Raw genomic sequence first — 24450 nt, forward strand, 5'->3', positions numbered from 1 at the left:
ATCAAAAGGCGGGAAATGAAATTCTATATTTTGCTGCAATGCAGTCTGAAGCTCTTTCTTAGCGCGAACTTATCTGTAATGATATTTCAAATAAAATAGGATTATTAGAATAATTTAAGTGTAAATCAATGAAGTTCATTTATCATTAGATTCATGAAAAGTCACGCGACAGTTGAAGAATTAATAATAAAAGTGTGTCAAATATTACAAATAAATATTACAAATGTTACAAATAAATGTAAAATTTTACATTTGTTAGAGACGTTTCTAAATTCCTTTAAGATAAAGACGGGGGAGGAAAGCTAAAAGGATTCAGATTTCAACGTCGCATCAGACGTATAGTTATGTTGTTTTTTTAAATCTAACACACTTTTTTTGGCTTTATTACGCGCTTACGACACATACAGTTCAACAGCAAAGCATTTGGAATTCTTGATACAGTGAAAGAGCTAGCACATATTTTACTATTTTTAATTTGTTTTTCTCAGTGCATCATATCAATGTCAAATTTTCTTAGAAAATTTTGTATGAGGACATATGACACTTTTCTATGTTTTTATTATAAACTTTTTGTAGCGTTAACTTCATTTATTAAACGTTAAGTTCTTTGCACTCACATCACATAACTGAACAGAAATATTATAAATTATTTAAAGTCAGATTATCTTTAGAATGCCCGATAGAGTTTAAGGAGCTGCAATAAATTTTCTTTTATATCTGCCCTGTTATTTCTATTAAAACTAGTTGCTCGCACTGCCAACCGCCTTAAGTAGTTATAAAAAAGTGCACAATAATTGTAATGATTCTAGCAAGCGTTATTTAATAAAAGTGTTTCATATTTCTAATTAGATAGCTGATAATTTTAGTGCATTTTTGTTTAAATCAATCATATTAAAATGCAGAAAAAGCAGTTTTAAGAATTTTAAACTGCATTTAAATCGCTTAGTTTCTTACTCAATAACCTTCCAGTTTAAATTAAAAGTTAAATATCATAGGCTTTAGTGAACTGGAACAAGCTGGATCGTGGAAAAAAATATTTTATTTCCGGCAGTGGCAACACATTGCTTTCAAATAGCTAATTGCTGATTAGCCAAGTTTGCTGATTAAACTTATAGGATAATTATCATGCATTTTGCTGAATTTCAAGAGTCTGGCGCGCTGGAGATAAAAATATTTTATTTCAAACAATTGTAGAGATTTAAGTTATTTTAAGCAAAAGACGTAAAAAATGAGCAATGTCCTCGCCGGGACTCGAACCTGGACCTCCTGAATACGCGCCGAGTGTGCTTACAGTTACACCACAAAGGCATGCCGGAAGTAGGGAGCAAATGTGACCTGTTATTACTATAGTATGAAAATACCTTATTGCCACTTTTCGCTCAAAAATCACTGAGTTTGCCACTCAAAAATGCATTCAATTTGTACAAAATATGAAATAAATAAAAAACAAATTTAAAGTTCAAAGTTCGGGTTTCAAGGCGCACAGGTTCGGGTGGAGGACTATGTGTATTAAAGATTTGGTGGCTCTAGGTGCCGTCGTTGTTCTACAGTGCGAGGAACATTCATACACACAAGCAGATTCTTCATTATTTATCTTTTCAATAATTCATGGAGATAACATTTAGTGGCAACAATTTGAAAAAGTGATACGGAAAAAAATGCTAGTCTGGAGACTAATGACTACATTTATTAACAATATTGCCATGCTGCAATTACGTAATTCTACAACATTGTTGTGAACGGAGCACTTTTATCCAGGACGTTTTCATATCCGCGGAAGTGAACTCTACGGAAGACGTACGGACCGAGAGCGAATGTGCTCACGTTGCCACACCACATAATGACTTTAGCTTCGTGTAAGGGTGTTGGTGCCACTTCGTGAGAATTTCCTTCAATGAGCGCAGTTCTTGGAGTTGACGTTCATAGTTAAGATGAAGTGTGCCTTTTTCATCCATACGCAGTGGCCATATCTGATATCATCATATCTGATAAGGTAAATTTCGTACAGTCGACGCGTTGGTGCTCGTCTCTAGATTGCACCATCTTGCAAAGCGCTTGCAAAAGCTTGATGACTGTGGTTTTCGGTACATAAAAACTGCCCGCAACACTTCTTGCAGTATGGAATGGACTTGCAAGTAATCGTATTATTAACTTCCGCAACAACTTCAACAGGAATTCTTGGTTGTCTAGATCCCGATCTGTCCCATGAGCATCCAGTTTCTTTATAATTTTTCAACAAATATGTTTTTACAGAACACGGGCCTCATCTTAGCTTATGATTTTGCTAATAAATCGAACTGCTTCGGCAACATTTTCCTGGTTCAGATAAAAAAGGTTTATCAATTTGCCTGGTTGTTTTCCTGTTATTCGAACACACGATTCAAAAAACAATCTTCCTATAATGCATATTAAAGGTTTTCTACAAGCAATTTTTTTGCCCATGATAATCTGTAATTGATCCTTCTACTGTCTATCTCTGTGAATTATTCAGAGTGCGCCAATACATGTTCTGTCTATGTTTTCATTGGTCCTTTACAATGCTATTCTTTGTAAATGCTTTACTCCGGTACTTACTTCGTCATACGTATATCGTTCTAATGCAATACATGGTTTTTCAATGGGCTCACCAATTTGCGCGGGAAAAAAAGTGAATGCTGTCATTCGAAAATTTTGAAATTCTTTTCACTGTAATCGTAATATGTCTATTGCTTTAAACCACCACAATCTCGAGCGCATACCTTCAAATAAAAATATCAGAAATTCCATTTCGATTGGTTGAGCGCATAAGCCGCAAATAGTTCATATGTTGGGAAAGTTTTTTATAACCACACTGCATATATAATAAGGCAGATGAGTTGATGTATTTGCTATTTTATTATGTAAAGACTATTAGGTTTTTAAGGAGCAAAACCACAAACGGAATGCGATATCCTCACCGGGAGTGGTATCACGGACATTTCACAGTAAATGGACGTGATACCACTCCCGGTATATTCCATTTACACGACAACAGCATGCATGAGAGGGATAAGATAATTCCTTATAATTAGATAAAATACGTGTTGATATTTGTTTCACATTATTAATTCAAATAATTTATGTAAATTGCATTGCACAGTAAATCGGTAGTAACTACTTAAATCTCGGCGTTACACACACACATATTGTCAAGTATGTGTATTAACAGTAAATCTGATTTGTATTTTATATAAAAAATATAAAAACTGTTTTCTAAAATATATAAGCGGCTCTTCATTAAAATTTATAACAAAGATTTTGCTAATAAACTTTCTTCTTACGAAATTTTTTGTCTTATAATGTGCAAGTAGGAAGAAACCGATCCTCAATAGCTAAACCACAAAATACAAAATAAAACAGAGATCTTTCATCTTCTGAATCGGGCATCAAGCAATCAATCAATATATCCACTTTCTATTACACAAATACAGTAAACCTCTTATGGAATACGGATAAGACACCAGAGGCAAAGAATCATTACTTACTTTGAAGGAAAGTTCTAAGTTTTCTCCACCCCATATATCGAATCCGCTGTCGTATGTTCCAAGTTTCTCGAAAAACCTCTTGTCAATGGAAAAGAGACCTCCGGCCATAGTGGGAGACCTAAAAGAAAAAAGTCAATAAAACTTAAGTCAATATTTTTTTTTAATAGGCTCTTTGTTTTCTACAAGAATGAAAACAAAAAAAAATATTGAAGAACTGTATATGCTTTCTGATATATGTATGATGGAAACAGAAAAAAAGCTAAGCTTACAAACATACTGAACAAATGTTTTTCATTTTTTATGTGTATGTTTTAGATAATATTGGTGCTTTTAAGAATAATAGTCAGGTGCAATGGATTATTTTTGTTTTCTAACTTTTGAGCTCGTTCGAGATTATTTACTTCAAAAAGACATATTTCATATATGACTCTGGCTAATATTTCGCAGATGCTGCGCAGTACGACTAACTCCCCTGCCACCCCAAAAAAATAGAATGATGTATGGAATGTTTAGATGGTTATTAGAAATATATCTATTTTTACAACGTGTTATTGGACAATATATAGTTACTTTTCCGAGCATTAATCTGTAAAATTTGGATATAATTTCTGTATGAAATCCAATACTGCGACAAACCCTATTTGCAGATATAAATTACACAGTGCGTCTACCTAATTGTAAGATTAATTTTTAAACAATTCCACTGAAACTATTAAATAGTATTTGACAGCATTTATTATTAAGACATTATAACTTTTCTCTCCTAAGTATTGGCTGTTTGCGGACTAATTGTTCGACCTAGTCAGTCCTTTGTTTTGAGCACAGAATGGCACTAAACAAGCTAAAGAAACAGTAACAGAGGTATTTGATATGAAAGTGTCATGTAAAGCATCCAGAACCCAAGCATTAACACGATCCAGGGCTTTTGGTTGGTATGCAGACAATTTTGTGGTGGGTATGAAGACGCAAATGATGAACTCAGGAACCAAGTTCACGGTTCTCAAAAATGAAAAGAAATTGTTCAATATATGAAATCTTTTACACACGATGAACTTCATACTTTAGACAGACGTCATGGAGAGACATCTGAAAAAAAATCAATGTGCTAAAGCTCAATCGACTAAAACTGATTTCTGTTCCATGGCAATATGTGTACCAATTACTTTCTCATCAGATACTTCACTCACCATAATTTAATTCTTATCAAGCAGTTTCCAGCAAAGAGAAGTGTTACAATTCGTAAGCACTATTCTATGGTTACAGCCGAAAAAATCGCGGCAGAAATATCGCAGACGAAAACGTCGCGGAGAAAACACGCAGGGCGAAAACGTCATGATACAAAACATCGTGGGAGAAAATAAAGCAAAGAGAAAACATCGCAGTTTTAAAACGCCGGGGTGCAAAATATCGTCGTCGAAAATAAAGCGATTCAAAAAATTCGTGGTTTAAAAGCATCGTCGTCGAATATATCGTGGTAAAAAATAAAGCACTTATCATCGCATGACGATATAGCATCGCAGACATGTGGTTTTTAGGTTTTAATAATTGTAAATGGATACTCGCATAATTATTTATGAGAGCAAGATGGATAGAAGGATAATTTGTTTTTTACAAAAGAGATTTAGATAAGTCGTAGCCAGAACATTAAACAGTACTCTGAACGAGCAATTGTAGGGAAATATCTAACACAACTGTGAACGTGCCAATAAAATATTCTACAGACAAAGAACGATTGTATGTAAAGAAGGAGAAGTAACAATGTTTTTTGTTTTAGATTTTGTACGAATTTAGTCCTAAAATTCAGTAGATAATTCGTAGAATATTGAATTTGTAACACAGTGTTAGGGCTTTGATAAATGCCACCAACATGTAACCATTTTCAAGTGTTTTGCTTTTAACAATAGAAATGATTTTTTAAGTATATTAATTGTATAATTTAATATAATTTTTAGCTTAAAAATTTCGTTGGGTTTAATTTTTAAATCGAGACTTTTGCTGCACTAATTTAATTTCTATAGTAAACTATTTTTGTTTATTTATCAATGAAAATAAATTTATAAAACATACAGTGGGGACATTTAATTTCACTCTTCTATGCATATATTTTCCTAAAAATCCATGTGAATAAGTTCTAGATACTAAATATCTAATTAGTTTGGTTTTATACTACATTTTACATTTATAATCTATTATATAATGTAATTTATTTACATCATATTCTGCAACATATTTGTTTCGGTTTTAAAATATGTTGCAGAATTTTATTTTTGTGGAATTTTCAATGAAAAGGAATGTTATTTATTATGTCGGTGAAATAGAATGGAAAACTGGAATTTAAGATAAAATTTATCAATAAAATGATATGTATGAATGAAATTCTAATGAAAATATCAACTGAAATATTGTAATCTTATTTTAAAACAAATTGTGTGTTATTTTTTATCCGTGCTATTGCATAGTTCTGATATTTTTATTTAAAAAATAATGTAATATGTTTCACTTTATACATATTGCAACTTCAATTTTAAGGCTGTTGATAAGAATAAATTCACATTTTATAGCAGATTTCTGAGGCTAAATTTCATTAAAAAATATATATACAGTTACATTTACTAGGTATAACTAAAAGAAATGAAAACTACCATAATCACTATTTATTTTAAGTATTATTTATTAAATTAAAATAGAGACGTACTGCAAAATGTAAATCAAGTTTTAAAATTTTTGTCTGAGAAAATTATCCTCAACGATGTATTAAATATCTCTTGATATCTAAACATAGGATCTTTACGTTAACCAAATGAAATTTTTAATTAATTTAAATATATTTATTGTTAATTAAAATTGTCGCAGTTTATGAAGAATAAGCGCACCAGCAATTATGATACAATTTCTTTAAAATGTCAATTTTTAACAGAGAATAAATTAAAAACAGTGTAAAGGGAGCAATCATTCTCGCTCTTCTTTGGCATATATTGTACAATAGTCGCAGATATACGAGTATAAAAAAGCAACAAATAATTATTTAATGGCATTTATAAATTTATAAATTAAATATAAACCTCTTTTAGCATTAACAAAATAAAAATGCAAGTTAATAAAAAGCACGAAAATAGGAAGATTACTGTTTTACATTATTACTCAATGATGGCAACGACTTCGATGGTTTCCGTCAATACGCAGCTAACATCCTCCTCAAAGAGATATTTAAGAACATGATTCGTTAATATAATAAGGCCCACCAGCGGCCGAGCGGTAAAATCGCTGAACACTGGTAGTTCGGTCCGAGGTTCGAATCCCGCGAACGGGCTGGCTGCATGGGCGTTTTCGTGGTTTTCCCCATGTGTAACGTGTATACGAGCCAGTTTCCCTTAGAAAGTCCTCCACGAAGGCATCCCTCCTCTTAGGCAGATAGCCCTCGAGGCTTTGCCACATTCACACACACTCACACGTTAATATAATGAGACTTTTGTTTATGCTTTTAAAAACAACCTTATTTTAGGTTATACCTTATTTAGATTTTATTTGAAGCTGTTTATGACTGTCTTAATTTCAACATTCTTAATTTCATTTTTTCCCGATGAGATTTTGAAATATACCATATTCGCTTCAGAGTTTACATAAAATAGTTAAGGGAAATAAACAGAATTTATCCGATTTATGATGGCTGAAATTTGGTAGTTTAACACAAGTTGAAATCCCAGGAAAGTTTCACGTTCTCCATCTTTAATTCGAATACGTATTCCCTTCAAAATTACTTCTACAAACGCATCACACTAACGCAGATAATCCTCTCGCCTACTTTACTTTAAAATAATAATTTTCCAAGTTCATCATGCATAGATAGCGATTAATCTCACCCTGAATCAGGGCTTAGTAGCATGGAGCTAGTGACCTGTTTTACCAGAAATATAATGTTAGAGAATAAATGTTCTGCTGGTGTTTTTGGATTTGGATTCGAAGGCAGAGCACATTACAGCTATCTGGTTAAGGGAAGAGATCTTTTTTATGAGGACCTTCTAACGGGAACTTGTTCGCATTCACCTTGCACATAAAGAAAGTTAAGAAAATGCCCATGCATCCAGCAGTTGATTAATATATGACCCCGGAATGAATTACCACTGTTTCAGCAGCCGCAGATGGGCTCAAGGATTTGCTGAATGATAAATGTTCATGTTTTGATAGTGAACAGCTTAGCGTGGGATTTAATGAGGATTGCTGTTTCTCTCGTTTTATTGCATAGATCAGTTCGATATGCAGATTCACAACAAAACATTAATGCTCTCTACATAGATTATTATAGTAAAATAGATAGTTTCTATCTTTATAGTTTTGTTAGACAGAAGTTGTAGTTATTAACTAATGGTTATTGATTCTATTTGCCTTTGCATGCGATATCATTAGTTAAGTTAAACATAAAAAAATCTGATGTGTACACCACATGACTTCCTTGTGCAGAATATTAAATTATACGCAATGTTTTTTAGCATTTCATTTAAACTTATTGGATTTAATTAAATCTACTTCGCCGACAGCGCATAAACCACAATACAATAAATGCATTCTTTAAAATTCACTCTATTTGTTTACCATAGCGACACTCTGGCGCTAGGTTCACTGAACAGTATTATATTTCGTTCATATTATAACTCAGAATGAAAAAAGTTTATATCGTTTAAAGAATTATCTAATCGTTGCCACATGTTCTATCCAAATACTATAATAAAGCTAGAACGATGTATAAAAGAAATTAAGCAAACAAAACAAAAAAGAAACAGTTTTTCACAGACGATTGAGTATTTCTCATTCAATTAATTCAGTTCTCACTTCTCGATAAGGCAAAAATACATAAAAACTCAAAATATCTGTATTAAAAATTAGGAAGTAAATCTTAAACACTGGTTTGCTCGAAAAAATTCCAGAAAGGATTAAGCACGATTTAATTCACAATAATAAATGAAGGCGTTATATTCTTTGTTGCGAAGTTAAGTTTTTCTAGATTGGCAACAAATCCACTAGTCTGCTGTTCCAAATGTAAACAAGCAATGGCCGCCATTAAAAAAATATTAGGCTTAGCGGCACTTAAACAACTTTAAAATTGTTGATAATTCTAAAAATATTGCATACAGATATACTAAAGGCATAAAAACCTTAACCGATAGATAAGAACGACATAATTCAATCATTTTTAAAGCAGAAAATGTACAATTTACAAACATATAAGAGTAAAGAAACTGAAATCACTGAGCCAGGTAACACAGTGGATATATATATAAATATATTTATATACGTTTGGTGCGGCCGATTGCAACCAAAATACGAAGTGCACTTCTACATGTTATAGCAGTCCTATATACAAAATTTCAACATTCTCAGGCTAATCGTTTTTGAATTATGCGAGATACGTACGTACGTACATACGTACATACGTTCGTACAGACGCCGCGAAAAATTCTCTTCAGAATTCATTTTAAAGCAGTTTTATATTTTTTTGGAGGAAAACAGTCTTTTGTTCTGTCCTTACGTACCGATATCACGCAAAAACATCGTTAAATTGTATTCGGTAGCGGTCAAAATGTTTATTTTCGTTGAAATAGGCTGCCTGAAACTTTTCGCGATTACAATACTTACTTTTTATTTCGTACTAGGAAGTAAAACCAGACGATAAGCTACTCATCCGGAAACCTAATCGATGGACTGCTAGACTCTAGATCAGAAAATTGGTCCATTCATAAACATAAATTGCAGCCTTATTCTTCAAATCAGGGTATTTTGGAAAAGAAAAGAAAAAGCGAACTAAAAGGGTAAACTAAATCAATTAATTCTATTATTATTAGTATTATTATTAGTATTATTTTTGTTACAAGTCATGTTTAATGACGTGTGATCTTTCAAATATATTCAATATACATGTGATTTCTCTTTATTAGATTAATGAGGGCAAAAAATTTGATTCATCGAATTCATCTACATAAAGATTTTGGCACTCTACCTTTCTGCTGTATTTAGAATTGCCGAAATGTATATGTGCTATACAAGGTGATTAGCATTCAGTATTATAATTATATTATGCACTTTCAAAATCATTTATGTTCTGCTGCAAAAAAATCAAAATTTTCTTATTCCATTTACAGTCATTCAACAAATTAATGCAATCAGCATAAAATTGTAATTCAAGGCTGCTTCTACAAGAAGCAACATTTAAGATCGACAACATTCTCTTAGCACAGCCCCAAAGGGGATTTCAAGTTCGCATCATCTCTCAATTTCATAAGAGTATCTGGATAGCAAAATGTGATTCATATTTTTTTTTTGTTGCGGGAAAAACTATATACTTTGTAGTTTGAACCTTTTTTCAACATTTTCTCACAGGAGAGGAAATAACTATATTTTTCTATCATTTCAAATACCATACATTTTTCCTCGTAGTCTAGGGAAACTAAACAAAATCCCCAAAGTTTGCGTAAGAAATTCTATATATTAGCTAAAAACAAGTATAAATCTTGCTGTCATGCTGTTCAACGAAACGTTATTTGTTGATTATCAAGAAACTTAAACATATTCTGCACCGTTAACCAATATTTTTCTTCTTGTCACAAAATGACGGAACGTATCAGTTCAAAATTTATGCTAAAATTCACGAAAATTTCCCTACGTATTCTTCAGACTATTCCGCTACATAATTTGCATCAGAGTAAAAAAAAAACTAGTACAACCTCAAGTTATAATGGCCAGTAAAGAGACTTTATACCATTATGCAAGTTTCATATAACCGTTCATCACACTTTATTACATTAAATAGAACCTAACTGCCACTTTGCGATGACACTCGTTGCACCATTGCCTTCTTGCTTACAACTTTTATATTCTTTATAGTGCTGTGTAAATGTCCCTCACAACTCTAATGCAAAAACTATTAGCATTACACCTTTTGCATTATTTTGAGAAACTCTCTCGTTAGAAGTGTATTTTCATGTCAACATTTAGGCATACCAGATTTGTAGCCACCTGTTTAAACATTTCTGCGTAATTAATACTATTGCAATGAACATTTATCGGGATTGATTCATTTCAAATATAAAACGCTCAAGAAATAATTTGTAAATTGTTTTCAGAAGTTGTTGCTATTTCCTTTATTTTGATTTGTTTATGATGAATAAATAATTTTTACTCCGGCGATTTCTGTTTAATGCCCAGCTAATTGGACTTTATACTGGACTAACTAATTATAACTGCTTGTTCTCGAACCTAACGGCAGAACTTCAGAACTTATTTAATAGTTGGCGAGTTATCATTTATGTTACAGCTTAACTACTGAGTACTGCTAAGTTACTGAACTACTAAGACATAAATCAAGATTCAAAGATAAATCCAATACATAACGTTATTATCCACAGCTAGAGATAATATCCTTAAAATTAGGGACAAACTGAATTATGCGAAGCCTCGTCAACTTCAGCCACTGACTTCAGAACGGCTGAACTTCAGAGCTTATTTAATAGTTGGCGAGTTATCACTTCTCTTACTGCTAAACTACTAAGTATAAGGTATTTCTCCCACCTTCTTAGCGAGCCTTCGCTGTGTAGTGGTCTGCACGTTGGGCACGTATTCCAAAGGTCCGTGGTTCGGTTCCCGGTGAAGGCGTTGCTAATTTTTCACATCTCCTGATTCCAGAAAAATGCTAATGTCTCTACAAGGGGCGCCGGAACTAAAAGGGTGGCGGATGATGATTCTCCACACCTAGGATTTGGCGATTGGGTCCCCTAAAATCCCAGTCGCTCTTTAAAAGGGGGAGTATATAAGGTATTTCTCCCACCTTCTTAGCGTGCCTTCGGGGTGTAGTGGCTTACACGTTGGGCGCGTATTCCAGAGGTCCGTGGTTCGAGTCCCGGAGAAGGTGTTACTCATTTTTCCCATCTCCTGCTTCCAAACAAAACCTAATGTCTTTACACTAAGTACCGCTAAGTTACTACCTAACTACTAAAACATAAATTAAGATTGTCATTATCCACAGCTAGAGACAATATCCTTAAAGTTAAGGAAAAACTGACTTATGCGACGCCTCATTGACTTCAGCAACATCTACTGCCGAATTTGTTAAAGACAGAAGATAATATTTGTTAAAGTTGATTGGCTTGGTTTGGTTTATTTGATTATGGCAAAGCACTTGAGGGCTATATGCCTAAGAGGATGGATGCCTTCGTGGAGGCCGTTCTAAGGGAAACTGTCTGGTATACCCACTACACATGGGGAAAACCACAAAACCGCACATGCAGCCAGCTCTTTCATAGGGATTGGAACCCTGGACCGAACTACCAATGTTCAGCGATTTTACAGCTCGGTCGCTGGTGGGCATTTTTTTTTTGGAAGTTGAAGATAACGGTACAACAACGAAACTCATGCAGATGGATAACATACTTAAAGAACTAGAATCGGAACTACCTAACTTTCTAACGCTTTGCCAAGACCTAAGATATTTATCCATTCCTTCATTTCCAGCATGTTGTGCAGCTGGATGGTAATATACTCCAAAACGAATCCTATGAACTTCTGATTAAGATTACATCCCAGTTTTAAACTATTCTGCTTGCCATAAATTTTGAACCAATCTTTGTTCCCAGCAAATATTTTGACGAAGTAAGGCGCACATGAAATACATTAACATAAAGTGCATTGTTAGTAAAACTTAAATCATAAATGTCACTAATTCATGGTCATTAGTCCTTTTGAACTGACCTCATTCATAATCCGCGCGTGTACTTGAAACATTTATCGAGGATTGTAAAAAAGGACGGCATATATACATTTCCGTCGGATAGGATTGTTTTTGAAGAGTATGTAATAAATATTGGCCAATAAATTGAAATATTTAAATATGTAGAAATATTCGCGAAACTTTTTGATTTCAGTAGTAAATACTTACTGCCGAGGAATTATTATTACTATTATTATTTTTTGCATTCATACTCTTATCATCACTGTGTTTACTTAAGAATAAAAGTAATATTTTTGAAAACACTATTTGTCTCTTTTCACTATACACTATATAGAGAACGAGTTTATTATATAGAGAACGAGTTGCAACAAAAAACATTTGTCTCTACTTATTATTTACGAAGAATTAAGACACTTATCTACTCGACTAAAATTTATCTTTCGTCATTAAATTTAAAGGCAAACTTTTAATTTCATAAAAAGGTGGTAGAGTCTTTAGGTTTTTTTTTTTTTGAGGCGGGGGGGGGAGAAGCAGAAAATGCGAAAAATATGTAATGCCCTCACTGGAAATCGAATTTTTGAACTCTAGAATATGCATTGAGCATGCTTCCAATTACAACACAAGGGCATGCGGAGAGGAGTGAGAAAATACCCTATATGTTTTTTTTATTTAACTAAGAGGGACTTTTGTAATATACGAGTACGTCATAAAAAAGTTTAAACCTTTTACAGAAACCTCCCAATTCACAAACATCAGATATTTTTATAAAACTACTGTTAAATTTTAAGATGACTTGAAATGGTTGGCATACATCTAGGTTTAATATTAAAAAAATAAAACTGGAGTCTTTCTTCGAAAACTTTATATGTATTAGAGATATTTCCTTTTTAATATATCTAAACATATTTATATATGAATGTAATATAGTGTTTATGTAGGCATTTTTACCTATAAGAAAAAGGAAATGTCTTTAATATTACATCCATGCATATTATGTTATCATTTATATATGTTTTATGTATATATTTATTATATTTAATACTCTTATAAAAAGTGTAAAACTCATTAGCATTGGCATGGGTTTTGGGTTTGTTGATGTCTAGGTTTCAAAAGTTCTTATCTCAGCATATACTTAATTTCCTAAGATAATTAATTCTTTTTGCAGTGAAACTATATTGTTATGTATCCTCTCACCACCATATTAATTTGACTGTAAATACATATCTTTTGTTATTCATTTATCAGTGTTTAGCAGATTGAGGCATCACCGCTTGAGCCAATCTTGAGCTGCCGCAAAGAAGACTAATATAGTAAAAACTGTTTGCTAGATAGAAGAAGCGTGTATGCATGCTCCCCAGTCTTCAAGTTAGTCTTCAAGTTATAATAGAACTAGTCCTCGATCATTCTCCGGTTAACTTTACTTTTCATCACTAATCTCAAAATTACAAAAAAAGAAGGTTCCTATATAAAATTAGAGTATTTTCACTAACACACTGAGTAATCACAGCCGCTGAAGTATCGCTGAAAATACCTCTGCTTTAAATGGTAATTACAAAATTAATTGTGTCATTTAGAATATTAACAAAGGAAATAATTCAGTAACCAAACTTAAAGAAAATGTACGGGAAAACATATGACAAAATTTAAAATTCGCCATGATATATGAATGATATATCAGCGTTACATGGACTCTTAAGATAAAGCATATTTTAATAAAATCTACAAAGAAATAAAAGAAAACTTATCAGCAAGTGTAATAATAAATAGTATTCGTACACACAAAAAATATCAATCAAAACACAAATGTAATCTGGTTCTTATAGAAAATATTAATAGAAAACTTTATTATTAACAATGAAATCATCCGCAACAGCAAACACGCTAAACTTTCTGGGAGTAATGCAAGGCAACAAATTTACTTTTATTCCACGAGTGAATGAAACTAACTGTAAGAAAAACGAATGTTGAATTCATGAACATTTATACCATCAGGGAAAAAATAACAGGCTTTTCAGTAAAACTTAACATTGCCTAACAACTATCAGGCTGACATATGCAATCTCTAATTAGTTAACAATGTCACCGATACAGAGAAAGAAAATTCAAGTTTTACAAAGAAAATTCTAATGCAGATTCTCGACACATTAACAAGGCTCTAATCCATATATTAGTAAAAGGCTCAAAAGATACCTACATTTTATCATATCTTACAAACCATATCTCACAAACTCTTTGAAAGAATGGACGATTTATCTTATGAATGTATCCGAAACTTAACCTTTTACACTCAAAGCCTTCACGCAGCAGATCTTCCAACAGTTATAGGGCACTTGACTGCGAAAATGTAGATTACGAATTACAAAATAAAATTTCTCAAAAACTGTAAAACTTAGTGAAAGCCTCCATGTATACTTTTCTGTAATGCAAAGCGAGATACGTTCAGCTTTGAAGGTTCAGTTTCTTTAACTCTAGCGTATTAAATATTTCTTTTCTATGTTTTCAAACCATACGCTTCTTATCCCTTTATTTAGGATAGAGCACCGTAAATGAACTTTACGTGTTGTCTTCCGATGCAACAGCGGCTGTTAGACATATACCGGCATAAAAAATATACTCGGCTTGTTAGTTTACGCCTTTAAAACAGAAAATATACTTGTTTTTCGAAACATTATACTGGCGTTAAGTTTAAAAAGCCCGTTCATTCACTTATTAACTTTAATGTCCCCTGAAAAGAAGCATTCGAGTGGTGTGCTAGACTTACAATGTTCCCACAGAAGGAAAAACTGAGTGCAACTACAAATCATCCAAAACTTCAAAATACCTAAAACGATCTAATATAACTTCAGCAGCTAAGCGACCATTTTGAAAGTCTCTTCTCTAGCGGTTTTTTTTTATTGCTTAAATTTGGAACTCTGAAGGAATTTAGCCATTAGTAGCAAAGAACTTCGATGCGGTAGTGTTTTGCGCATTATTTATTCATGGTCTACACTGCCTCATAAGCTAACAGCCCTCAGGCGTTTGGGACTCGCCAGTACATTAAACATAATGCATTTGATTTTGACTGCATTATATGTATGGCTGTAGGTTAGCTGTGCGATAAATAGTCTATTTTATGTGAGCAGAATTATAGTTTATAAAGATTTATAAAAAGAAAGTTTTGGCATCATTTCAAATAGAAGACTGTATTTTTTCGCTGACAAATAATATCCCGTAGGCAGAACCTTAGAGGTGAATCCTTCATATACACATGAGTATGCTACATTATTTATCTTTGCTAATTTTGTATGGAAATTATACTCTTAAAATTTAAAATGCCTTTTAGAATGCTTTTCTATAAGTAGAGAAGAAGGTGTATGTGTTCGTCTTTCATACAAATCTACAATTTTATTCCGATCTTGATTAAATTTGGAACACTTGACTTTCAAAACAACAGAAAGGTCAGTGTCTATATAAGATTTTTCCAAAACCACCCCTTGGTGTCTGCATTTCTATACACATATATTTTAGGTTAATTTAACAAGCTTTTGACAAAAAAAAACTCAGTGATTTAAAAGGTCTGCGTTCCAGACTGCAAAGCGTAAAATATTTATGTTTCAAATTTATTCAGAAAATTCGGCTGTATAAAAGAAATGGCTTGCCACTCAATAAAACCAATATATTTGTCTTTCAAATTTAATTAAAAGACTCAGTGATTTAAAAGAAACGTTAATACTGCCAGAATTAAAATATTCGTAAGTATGTTATCGTTCAAAAAATGTAAGATATTTAATTGTTCTTTCAAATTTATTTAGTTGATAATTAACAAACTAAGCGATTTACAAGCAATAAATGCAGATTCATTTAAGTTACTAGTAATTATTAACAGGAAGCATGAAATTACAACAGCTGGATTCATTAAAGTAATCTATCTTTGTATATATAATTAAGTGTGCCCGTTTTTGTTTGTTTGTATGTATGTGTAATTCATAGAAATCGACAGTTTTATTGCAATCTTTATGAACTTTTGCACACTTTACCTTTAAAACAAGACGAAGGTTCACTTGTCTGGGTATTTATATTAGAATGGCTCACCCAAGATCCATCTTGGGTACACATTACCCATCTTATGTTCACGTCTTCGTTGTTACGTTCCCTCTAACAGTCCCAAGTAGCACATGACGTAGCAAAGACGTTGCAAACTGGTCCGATAGGTTGCAAAGTGGCCGTGGCAACGTCTTTGCTACGTCATGCGCTACTTGGCGTTCTTTCTTAAATTGTTAGATGGTGCCCTATTCGTTTGTGCTTTGAGAAGAGTGTAGAACCTTTAGAGGAGAATATAAATGCGCTTTCCGCGAATACTTCGAAAACGGGATTAAAAAAAAAAATACCTTCATCCACTTAAATGAAGCCTCTTCACTCTGTGTAATGTTCAGGAAATATCAGGTTCTTCAGCTATTTGCTATTATGTAGTGCTTATAGATAACATGATTAGTAAAGATGAAATCAGTGACTGAATCTGAGACATAATGATAGTACATCTGAAGTTTATTATTATTGACGTTGTTAAGACATTAGGGTTGCATTTTTAATTGCATTTATGTTCAAAATTAATTGAGATAATACAGAAATTTCAGTTATTCTGTTAGGCTACAGAAATAAATCAGAATATTTTGTCAACTCTATAACTTTGCAAAATCGCATAGACCTTCATTTTGAAATCAACATGTTATTTTAAGCTGATAGCAATAATAAGCACAACATTCCTCTTAAAGATATGCATTTTGTTTAACAAGAAGTGATCTGTCATAATTAATTATAACTATTATTTGCTTAACTCGGTAAATATTCTAAAAAACTTCTTTACTGAAAAGCACATGTAAATTTGAATATAGATTATTATTATAAAAAGCCACATTATGAGCGCAAATAATCATAGCAAATTGAAAATCCGTGTCAAGCAAACAAAATCATATCTGTTTTAAAATAATTTATAATTAAGGCACGAACCGCAAACAATCAGGCTACTAAAAAAATTTTAAAACAAAACGGTAGGCAAATTTTTATGTGAAGTTGCTTCCCTCCAAAAATAATTTTGTGTAAAAGAAGAAAAAATTTATATCATAATTCTCACATTGAAATGCTTGTAAAAGATAATCTAGACATTAAGGCATTTGCTATAGTTTTATCAAGCAATGGAAGATTTGAATACATCAAAGTATATCACATTTAAAAATATCGTATAATAAAAAAATGGAGCTATGCGGATAGAAAATCGGAATTCGCATCATAAACCAAGACAAAAATTTGATTTAGAAGAATTATAACTGAAGTACCAGATAAAAAATTAAGAAACAGAGATATTCAGTATTTTAAGCAAGATAAAACTAAACCATTTTCTTTAATTTTAAATTACATTATTTTAAATCTACACATCACATACAGAACCGTCAAAAGGAAATATAAACCTATTTACTTATAAATATCTCTGCTTCGAGGTTTTTTATTTTAAAAGAGACATACTGCTTATGATTTTAAGGTTTATATTTCCATTAGGACATTCCAATTATATACTCTTTTATTTCTAAGTAGGCACTTTGAAGCCATTTGGTATTCTCCCTCCAATTCCGATCGTAGTTTGTGTTGCCATCACCGCACAGCATTTATTTTCTCCACTTCATTTGAGAATGAGGCCCACCAGCGGCCGAGGGGTAAAGTCGCTGAACACCGGTAGTTCGGTCAGAGGTTCGAATTCCGTGAACGGGCTGGCTGCATGGGCGTTTTCGTGGTTTTCCCCATGTGTAACGTGTATACGAGCCAGTTTCCCTTAGAAAGTCTTCCACGAAGGCATCTCTCCCCTTTGGCAGATAGCCCTAGTGTGCTTTGCCATAATTAAACACACCACACACCATTTGAGAATGTAGTTCAAGTCAGACTTCTCTCGAGGGTTTCTCAGGAAGAAGCGGAACATAATAAACTGAAATGAAGTGGCCAAAACAAATTAAGTGAGTTGACCTTTTTTCCGCAACTATTGTTTCCATGGTCACCATCAGACTCTGCTTCAATTCCTGGACTGGTTACATGATAACTTCCACTGTTTCCTCCATCTATTATGTAACTATATGTCAGTTTATTATAAAATTTCTGTACTTTAGTGTAATATAATCTACTTTTGAGGAGAACACGTCTGTATCATGAAATCCAGACACTATATATTCTAAATATTGCAATAAGAATGCTAATGCACGCATGCTGATAAAGATTATCAGTTCACGAGCAAATATCAGCTAGTGCAACTTGTATGGATTTCCGAAATATGTGCTTGTATGACGTATAAATCCTATAAATATGGCACTATAGGTGCTAGCGGCTTCACATGGGAAAGCAGCATAAAATTGTTAACATCTTATAGTGTAAAAAACAACACTAAACAAGAGAATTAACTCTGAAATTAAACTAAAATTCTAAACATCACTTTAACATTTTACAATAACTTTTAAATGCAAAATTTTCTAATGAGATTTTAAATATAAAATATCACTTTTATATTTTAAAATTAGAAAGATTATAATCATAATACAGTTATTTTGACTAAACATCAGATTTGTTTCTGAAATGACATACCTATTTTTTCCATTATTCGAGTCTACGACTCAAATTATCCCAAAGTACCGAGTGTTTTTAAAAATCGCTCAAGTAGTTTTTAAAACATTAGCTCTCAAAATTTTAGATCTTCAATGTTAATTATATAGGGTACATATTTTTTAATATCTCTTTTTTTTTATTAAACTTACTGATCAGTTTGAAATTCCTTCTTTCACAGTTTGAAATTTATGTTCAATCCAAATAACATGCGCCTCTAATTTCTGATTTTTTTTTAAAATTTGTATTTTTTAGTAAATTTTATAAAGTTTTTAGAAAACAATTTTAAATATAACCTATGAAATTTTGCCCTAGTCTTAAAATGAACTATTTCTATACATACCTGCAAAAAACTACAATTTTTTATTCAAAACTTTCGAAGATATACGTAAATTTATACATATCAGCGCGTTTTGAAATGTAAAAGTATATTTATTATAAGCGATAATAACGCCAAATATGGTTTAGGCGTTTTGTTAAAATTATTTGAAAGAATAAACGATGCACCTTTTGTTCCTTCCTGCATAGTGAAAGCGAAAGAAAGGAAAATTGGTTACCACAAATTAAGAATTTCGTCAAGTGAGCAATTTTTGGCACAGCCGGGAAGACAAATTTGAAAATTTCTCGATAAGTTTTTCACTAAATTTTAGAAGGCACAATTTGAAGCGTATTTAAATATGGAAAAAACAGTTATGTCATTTCAGAAAGAATCCGATTTTGTGTCTAAATACTTATGTTAGAATAATGCTGTATATAAATATAATACGTCGCACTTTCGAAACATGATGCAAGTTAAATTTCGTCAATTGGCCAGCAGAACGGGAGATATAGGAGAGTCCCATTTTTTATGCTAGGTATATGTATCAGATAACTAATTTTTAAGAGATCAAAGGCTAATTTGAATAACTAATACCAACTAATTAATTAATCTCTATTCGCAAGTCATTATTATCATCAAAAGGCGATTCAGACTGAAAAGAAATGTAATTTCTCGAGCGCTTCTTGAAAGCAATTATATGTTGGGCTAAACGACCATCTGTGATTATAAAAAGCTGTTCTCATAAACATTTCTTCCTACACCAGAACATACTTTGATAATTATCAACAGATTCAAAAATGGTGTATTAAAAAGTAAGTTTAATATATTACATGTAATTAACTAGAGTGAGGTATTTTTAATTCAAAACGATGTCTTTATTTATGAAAAGCAATGTAACAACTTGCATTCTTCTCATAATTTTTCATGTAAATCTGAGGTGAATAGAAAAGTTCTTCAAACAGATTAATGGTATAGAAAGACGGCATACGATATCTTTGGGTTCCACCTCACGGTGTCCCTATCATCAAAAGTAATGTAATAGAAGTAAGTAGATACGTAATGCAACAGGTCAATATTCCTCACGAGATTTACCATAATAATTTAACTCAAATCTGATTGAACCTGTCAGCAATAATGTAACTGAATATATCAAAAGTAGTCCAAGTGTTGGAAGGTAAGTAGATGAAGCCAATTCTTTGGAGCGATGCTTCTGTTTGAATGAGAGTGATGGGCGTGAAGATAAGTTTTTATTGTTCAAATAGGAGAATAAAGTTTAATTTTCAGGACGCGTGATTATCGTTGATAAGTATAAGTGATAGGGTAATGCATTCAAGCAGCAAATATCATTTAGTCTGCGTATTATACGATTACTTTGAGTTGATAACTTGATGTACTTCTGCGGAAAGAAAATATGTTTTGTTCTGCACACGGTAAAGCGCAATTTCTGAGGGCACGCATCGAGCAAAAAGACAGGTATGACTAAATCTGTAGAAGGTGTCCGCCGATAACATCGCGGCAAAAACATCGCGGACGAAAACGTCGCAGAGAAAACAACGCAAGGCGAAAACGTCGTACTACAAAACATCGTGGGAGAAAACATCGCAAAGAGAAAACATCGCAGTTCTAAAACATCGTGGTACAAAACATCGTCGTCGAAAATAAAGCGGTTCAAAAACTTCGCAGTTTAAAAACATCGTCGTCGAAAATATCGTGGTAAAAAATAAAGTATCTACAAATCATCGCGTGACGATAACATCGCAGACATGCTTTTTTCAGACTTTAATAACTGTAAATAGATATTCCCATAACAATTTGTGAGCGCAAAATAGAAAGTAGGATAATTTGTTTTCATATTTTATATTAACTAATTTTTTCTGAGGAAATAAGAAGGAAACTTAAGCACAGAAAATTAATGCAACTTATAGCACTTAATAGAATTTTAAACCGACATAGTTAACTAACAAAGACCATTAATAAAAAATTTTTATAAAGTTTTTACTGGTAATTTTTCATAAAAAGTATAATTTATAAGTTGCATTTAATTTTCTATGCTTATGTTCCCTTCTTACTTTTTCAGCAAAAATTTATTAGTTAATCAATGGAAATATCTATTTACAGTTATTAAAGCCTAAAAAAACCATGTCTGCGATGTTATCGTCATGTGATGATTTGTAGATACTTTATTTTTTAGCACGATATTTTCGACGACGATGTTTTCAAACTGCGAAGTTCTTTAACCGCTTTATTTTCGACGACGATGTTTTGTACCACGATATTTTAGAACTGCGATGTTTTCTCCCACGATGTTTTGTAGCACGACGTTTTCGCCTTGCGTTGTTTTCGCTGCGACGTTTTCGTCCGCGATGTATTTGCCGCGATGTTTTCGGCTGTAACCCTGTAGAAATATCAATGTCCGAAGATTTCGCCTTTTTGCTGATATTCATTCTCAGCTTAGTATCTAGGACTAAATATATAGTTAGCATGTGATTTAGTTAACTTTCATTGTGCTGAGAATATGTCAGAACACTCTTCCTATGCATTGTTCATCCACTCACATTTGGAACGGATTCCGTTCGAAAGAGTTGAAATAAGTTGTAAGGTTTAATTTTGCTAACTAGTTATATTACGAATTGGTACCGTCACTTCTTTCTTTCAGTTTTCCTGCCAGAATATATACATTCGATCCCGTGTATTTATGTGAGGGTTTGAAATTGTTTTAGTTATAGCTACGCTGAAGTCCATGTCACTAGTTGCTATTTTACGATAAGCATTCCTATCTACGGCGTTGCTTTATTCTTGCCGATAGTGCCGTAACGCCGGTTTAGGTTAATGGACGACTTGTACGTTCAAATGTTCCTAGGTAGCCTTTGACTAATAAAGAATTAGATTTAGGTTTAATTTAAAATTCTACTTTTGAGTTCACGCCATAAACGCTGGCTGATTTGTAAATACTAGGTGGGCCTGCTATTAAGTCGCTTAAGTCTAAGTAGGAGTCTCTATTTACAATATGCTATAAAAACATGAGACATTCTATAAAATACCAGAATCAGCACATCGAAACAAATTCACAAAAATCATGAATAAGATGTATCAAAATTTCTTGATCTCCGCTGAAACATCAACATAAGCTGATACAAAAATAAAAAGAGTTTTAAGAAAGTTTTACACGAGATATTTCTCATTTACCGAAACGAATTTCAAATCTCATATTTCAGGAAGATCGAGAACAAGTACGGGTTTAATACATATACGAGGTGTGATACACACACACAAAAGACAAAGTGTGTAGCTTGAAAACAGTGTGTAGCTGGCAACAATTATTTTGGTGACGTCATGCCACACACCTCCTCTATTCATGCGGCCAGTTTCGACTTAGCCGACCACTCCAGTGGGGGGTACTGCGTCATTGAGTGAACAAGTGCAACTGCATTCTGCCGGAAAATGTCTAATGTAAAAACCGAAGAGCGAACCAACATCAAGTTTCTTATGAAACCTAAGAAATCAGCCAAGGAGAAAACATTTCAAATGTAACCTAGGCTTATGGAGATGACACTTCGTCTCATGCACGTGTGTTTGAAAGGCGTAAGCGGTTTTCAGGGGGAAGAGACAGTGTGGAAAATGATAAATGTACTGGTCGCCTCCTTGGGCGCCCAGCGCGTTCATCATGATTGAATGGGTTCCCAGTAGTCAGGCTGTTAATCAACACTACTACATTGAAGTACTAAAAAGACTTTGTGAAAAAAATAAGAAACAAAAAGCCACAGTTGTGGAGTGATGGATGATCGATTTTACTTTCAAGATATATCGATTTTACTTTTCGGGAGGGGGAAAAAAAAGAATGTAAATGGCTGTTGCAACTAGTAATAAATTCAGAGAAAAAGTAAAAATTAAGATTACGAATTAAAATTTAATTTTCCAAAAATAAAAAAAGAATATTTTAAAACAATTTAAAAATTGTTTAAATTAATGACACAGTATTCAATTACTCTTAGGTTAATGTTTGAGATAGACCCATCAGGAGAAAGTATCAAAGATTACAATGCTATATTAATATACTAATCACGTCAAATATTTCAATGAGTTTTAGAAAAGGCCATAAATAACAGAAAAAAGATATTTAAAAAAATCCACATTTTCTGAAAGTTACTAGCCGAATCGGCATTTTGGCAAAAGTTAAAAAAAACGAAAAAAACTTAATGTTTCAAGTGCACACGAGAGCACGCACGAGAATACGCACAAAGCACCCACGAGATTTCTGAGCTACTATTGGAGGCAAAAAATTGTAGAGTCAATAGAATAAAAGCAATGTGTAATATACGTAATTCCCAATGTTAAAGTTGTGGAATTAAAACCCCAAAAGAACTAAAAATCGGCAAGCACATTAACTGTGAAAAACTTAAGTAATACAAATCAGAAACTCATGAAAAAATCAGAAAGATAAAAAATAACTACTCAGATTCTACATACATTAAATAACTTACTTCAAACATTCCTAAAAGCGAAAATAAAATGGCTACCACATCTTGAAAAATGGGCCTGCAAAAATTAAGAAACTTTTAAACTTTCTTACCGAGAACACAAGATGCTAGAATGGAACTAGTTTGCCATTGAAAACTAAAATCACTGCTCAGAAGGGTAGAAGAAACGAAAAATTCAGACTGAAATCTATACGAAATACGTATATCATAAAAAGTAGTATCATTAACTATAAAGCGTAGACGAAAATATTGGCGAAATTGTTAGTAGAATGTGGTTGTACTTTGCAACAAAGAAACTGTGGTGAAGAATCATTTTTGCTTTAAAAGATTGTAGAAAAGTGAGGAAGCCGTTCAAGATAGCTACTGAAGAAATTATTAATTATATTCCGGTTCAAAGTTACGGAAAACGAAAATAGAAAGATTGCAGCAAAACGTCTTCACGAAGTGGCTTCAGTTGCGCCTTTATGAAATCGAAAATCCAATTGTTTATTAACAATGCTGGCCAGAAATATATATATAGACAGAGAGTTAAAAGCCAGAAATATGTACAAAAACTTTATACATAAATAATAGAAACTATATGCATAGTTTAAAAATCTCTAGTTCTAGTTACAGTCCAGCTAATTCTCCTAGTCAGGTTTGGAATAACGCAATCATTAAATAATAAAAATAGAGATTAAATTTAGTATTTAATGCCGACTTCTTACGGAGAATGTTAAATATAATAATTTGGTATTTTATATTCAATTAAAATATTGACTAATTGAAGGACCTCTTTTTGTAGGCATGTGTTAAAACTAGAATCTCGTCTTTTGT

At 32.6% G+C, this 24450-nt stretch overlaps 1 protein-coding gene across 5 annotated transcripts in view; it reads right to left on the reverse strand.

The window, feature by feature from the left end:
- Positions 1–24450, reverse strand: part of LOC118187773 (putative polypeptide N-acetylgalactosaminyltransferase 9) — a 907951-nt gene that overhangs the window by 48034 nt on the left and 835467 nt on the right. For all 5 annotated transcript variants that reach the window (XM_085816616.1, XM_085816615.1, XM_085816618.1 and 2 more), the window contains one exon: positions 3504–3621. In XM_085816616.1, the coding sequence (XP_085672742.1) occupies positions 3504–3621 (118 nt within the window). The remainder of the gene's footprint in view (positions 1–3503; positions 3622–24450) is intronic.

This window comes from Stegodyphus dumicola, chromosome 5 (assembly GCF_044657685.1).
Source record: "Stegodyphus dumicola isolate Sdum_Otavi_A_Nest chromosome 5, ASM4465768v1".
NCBI classification, from domain to species: domain Eukaryota; kingdom Metazoa; phylum Arthropoda; class Arachnida; order Araneae; family Eresidae; genus Stegodyphus; species Stegodyphus dumicola.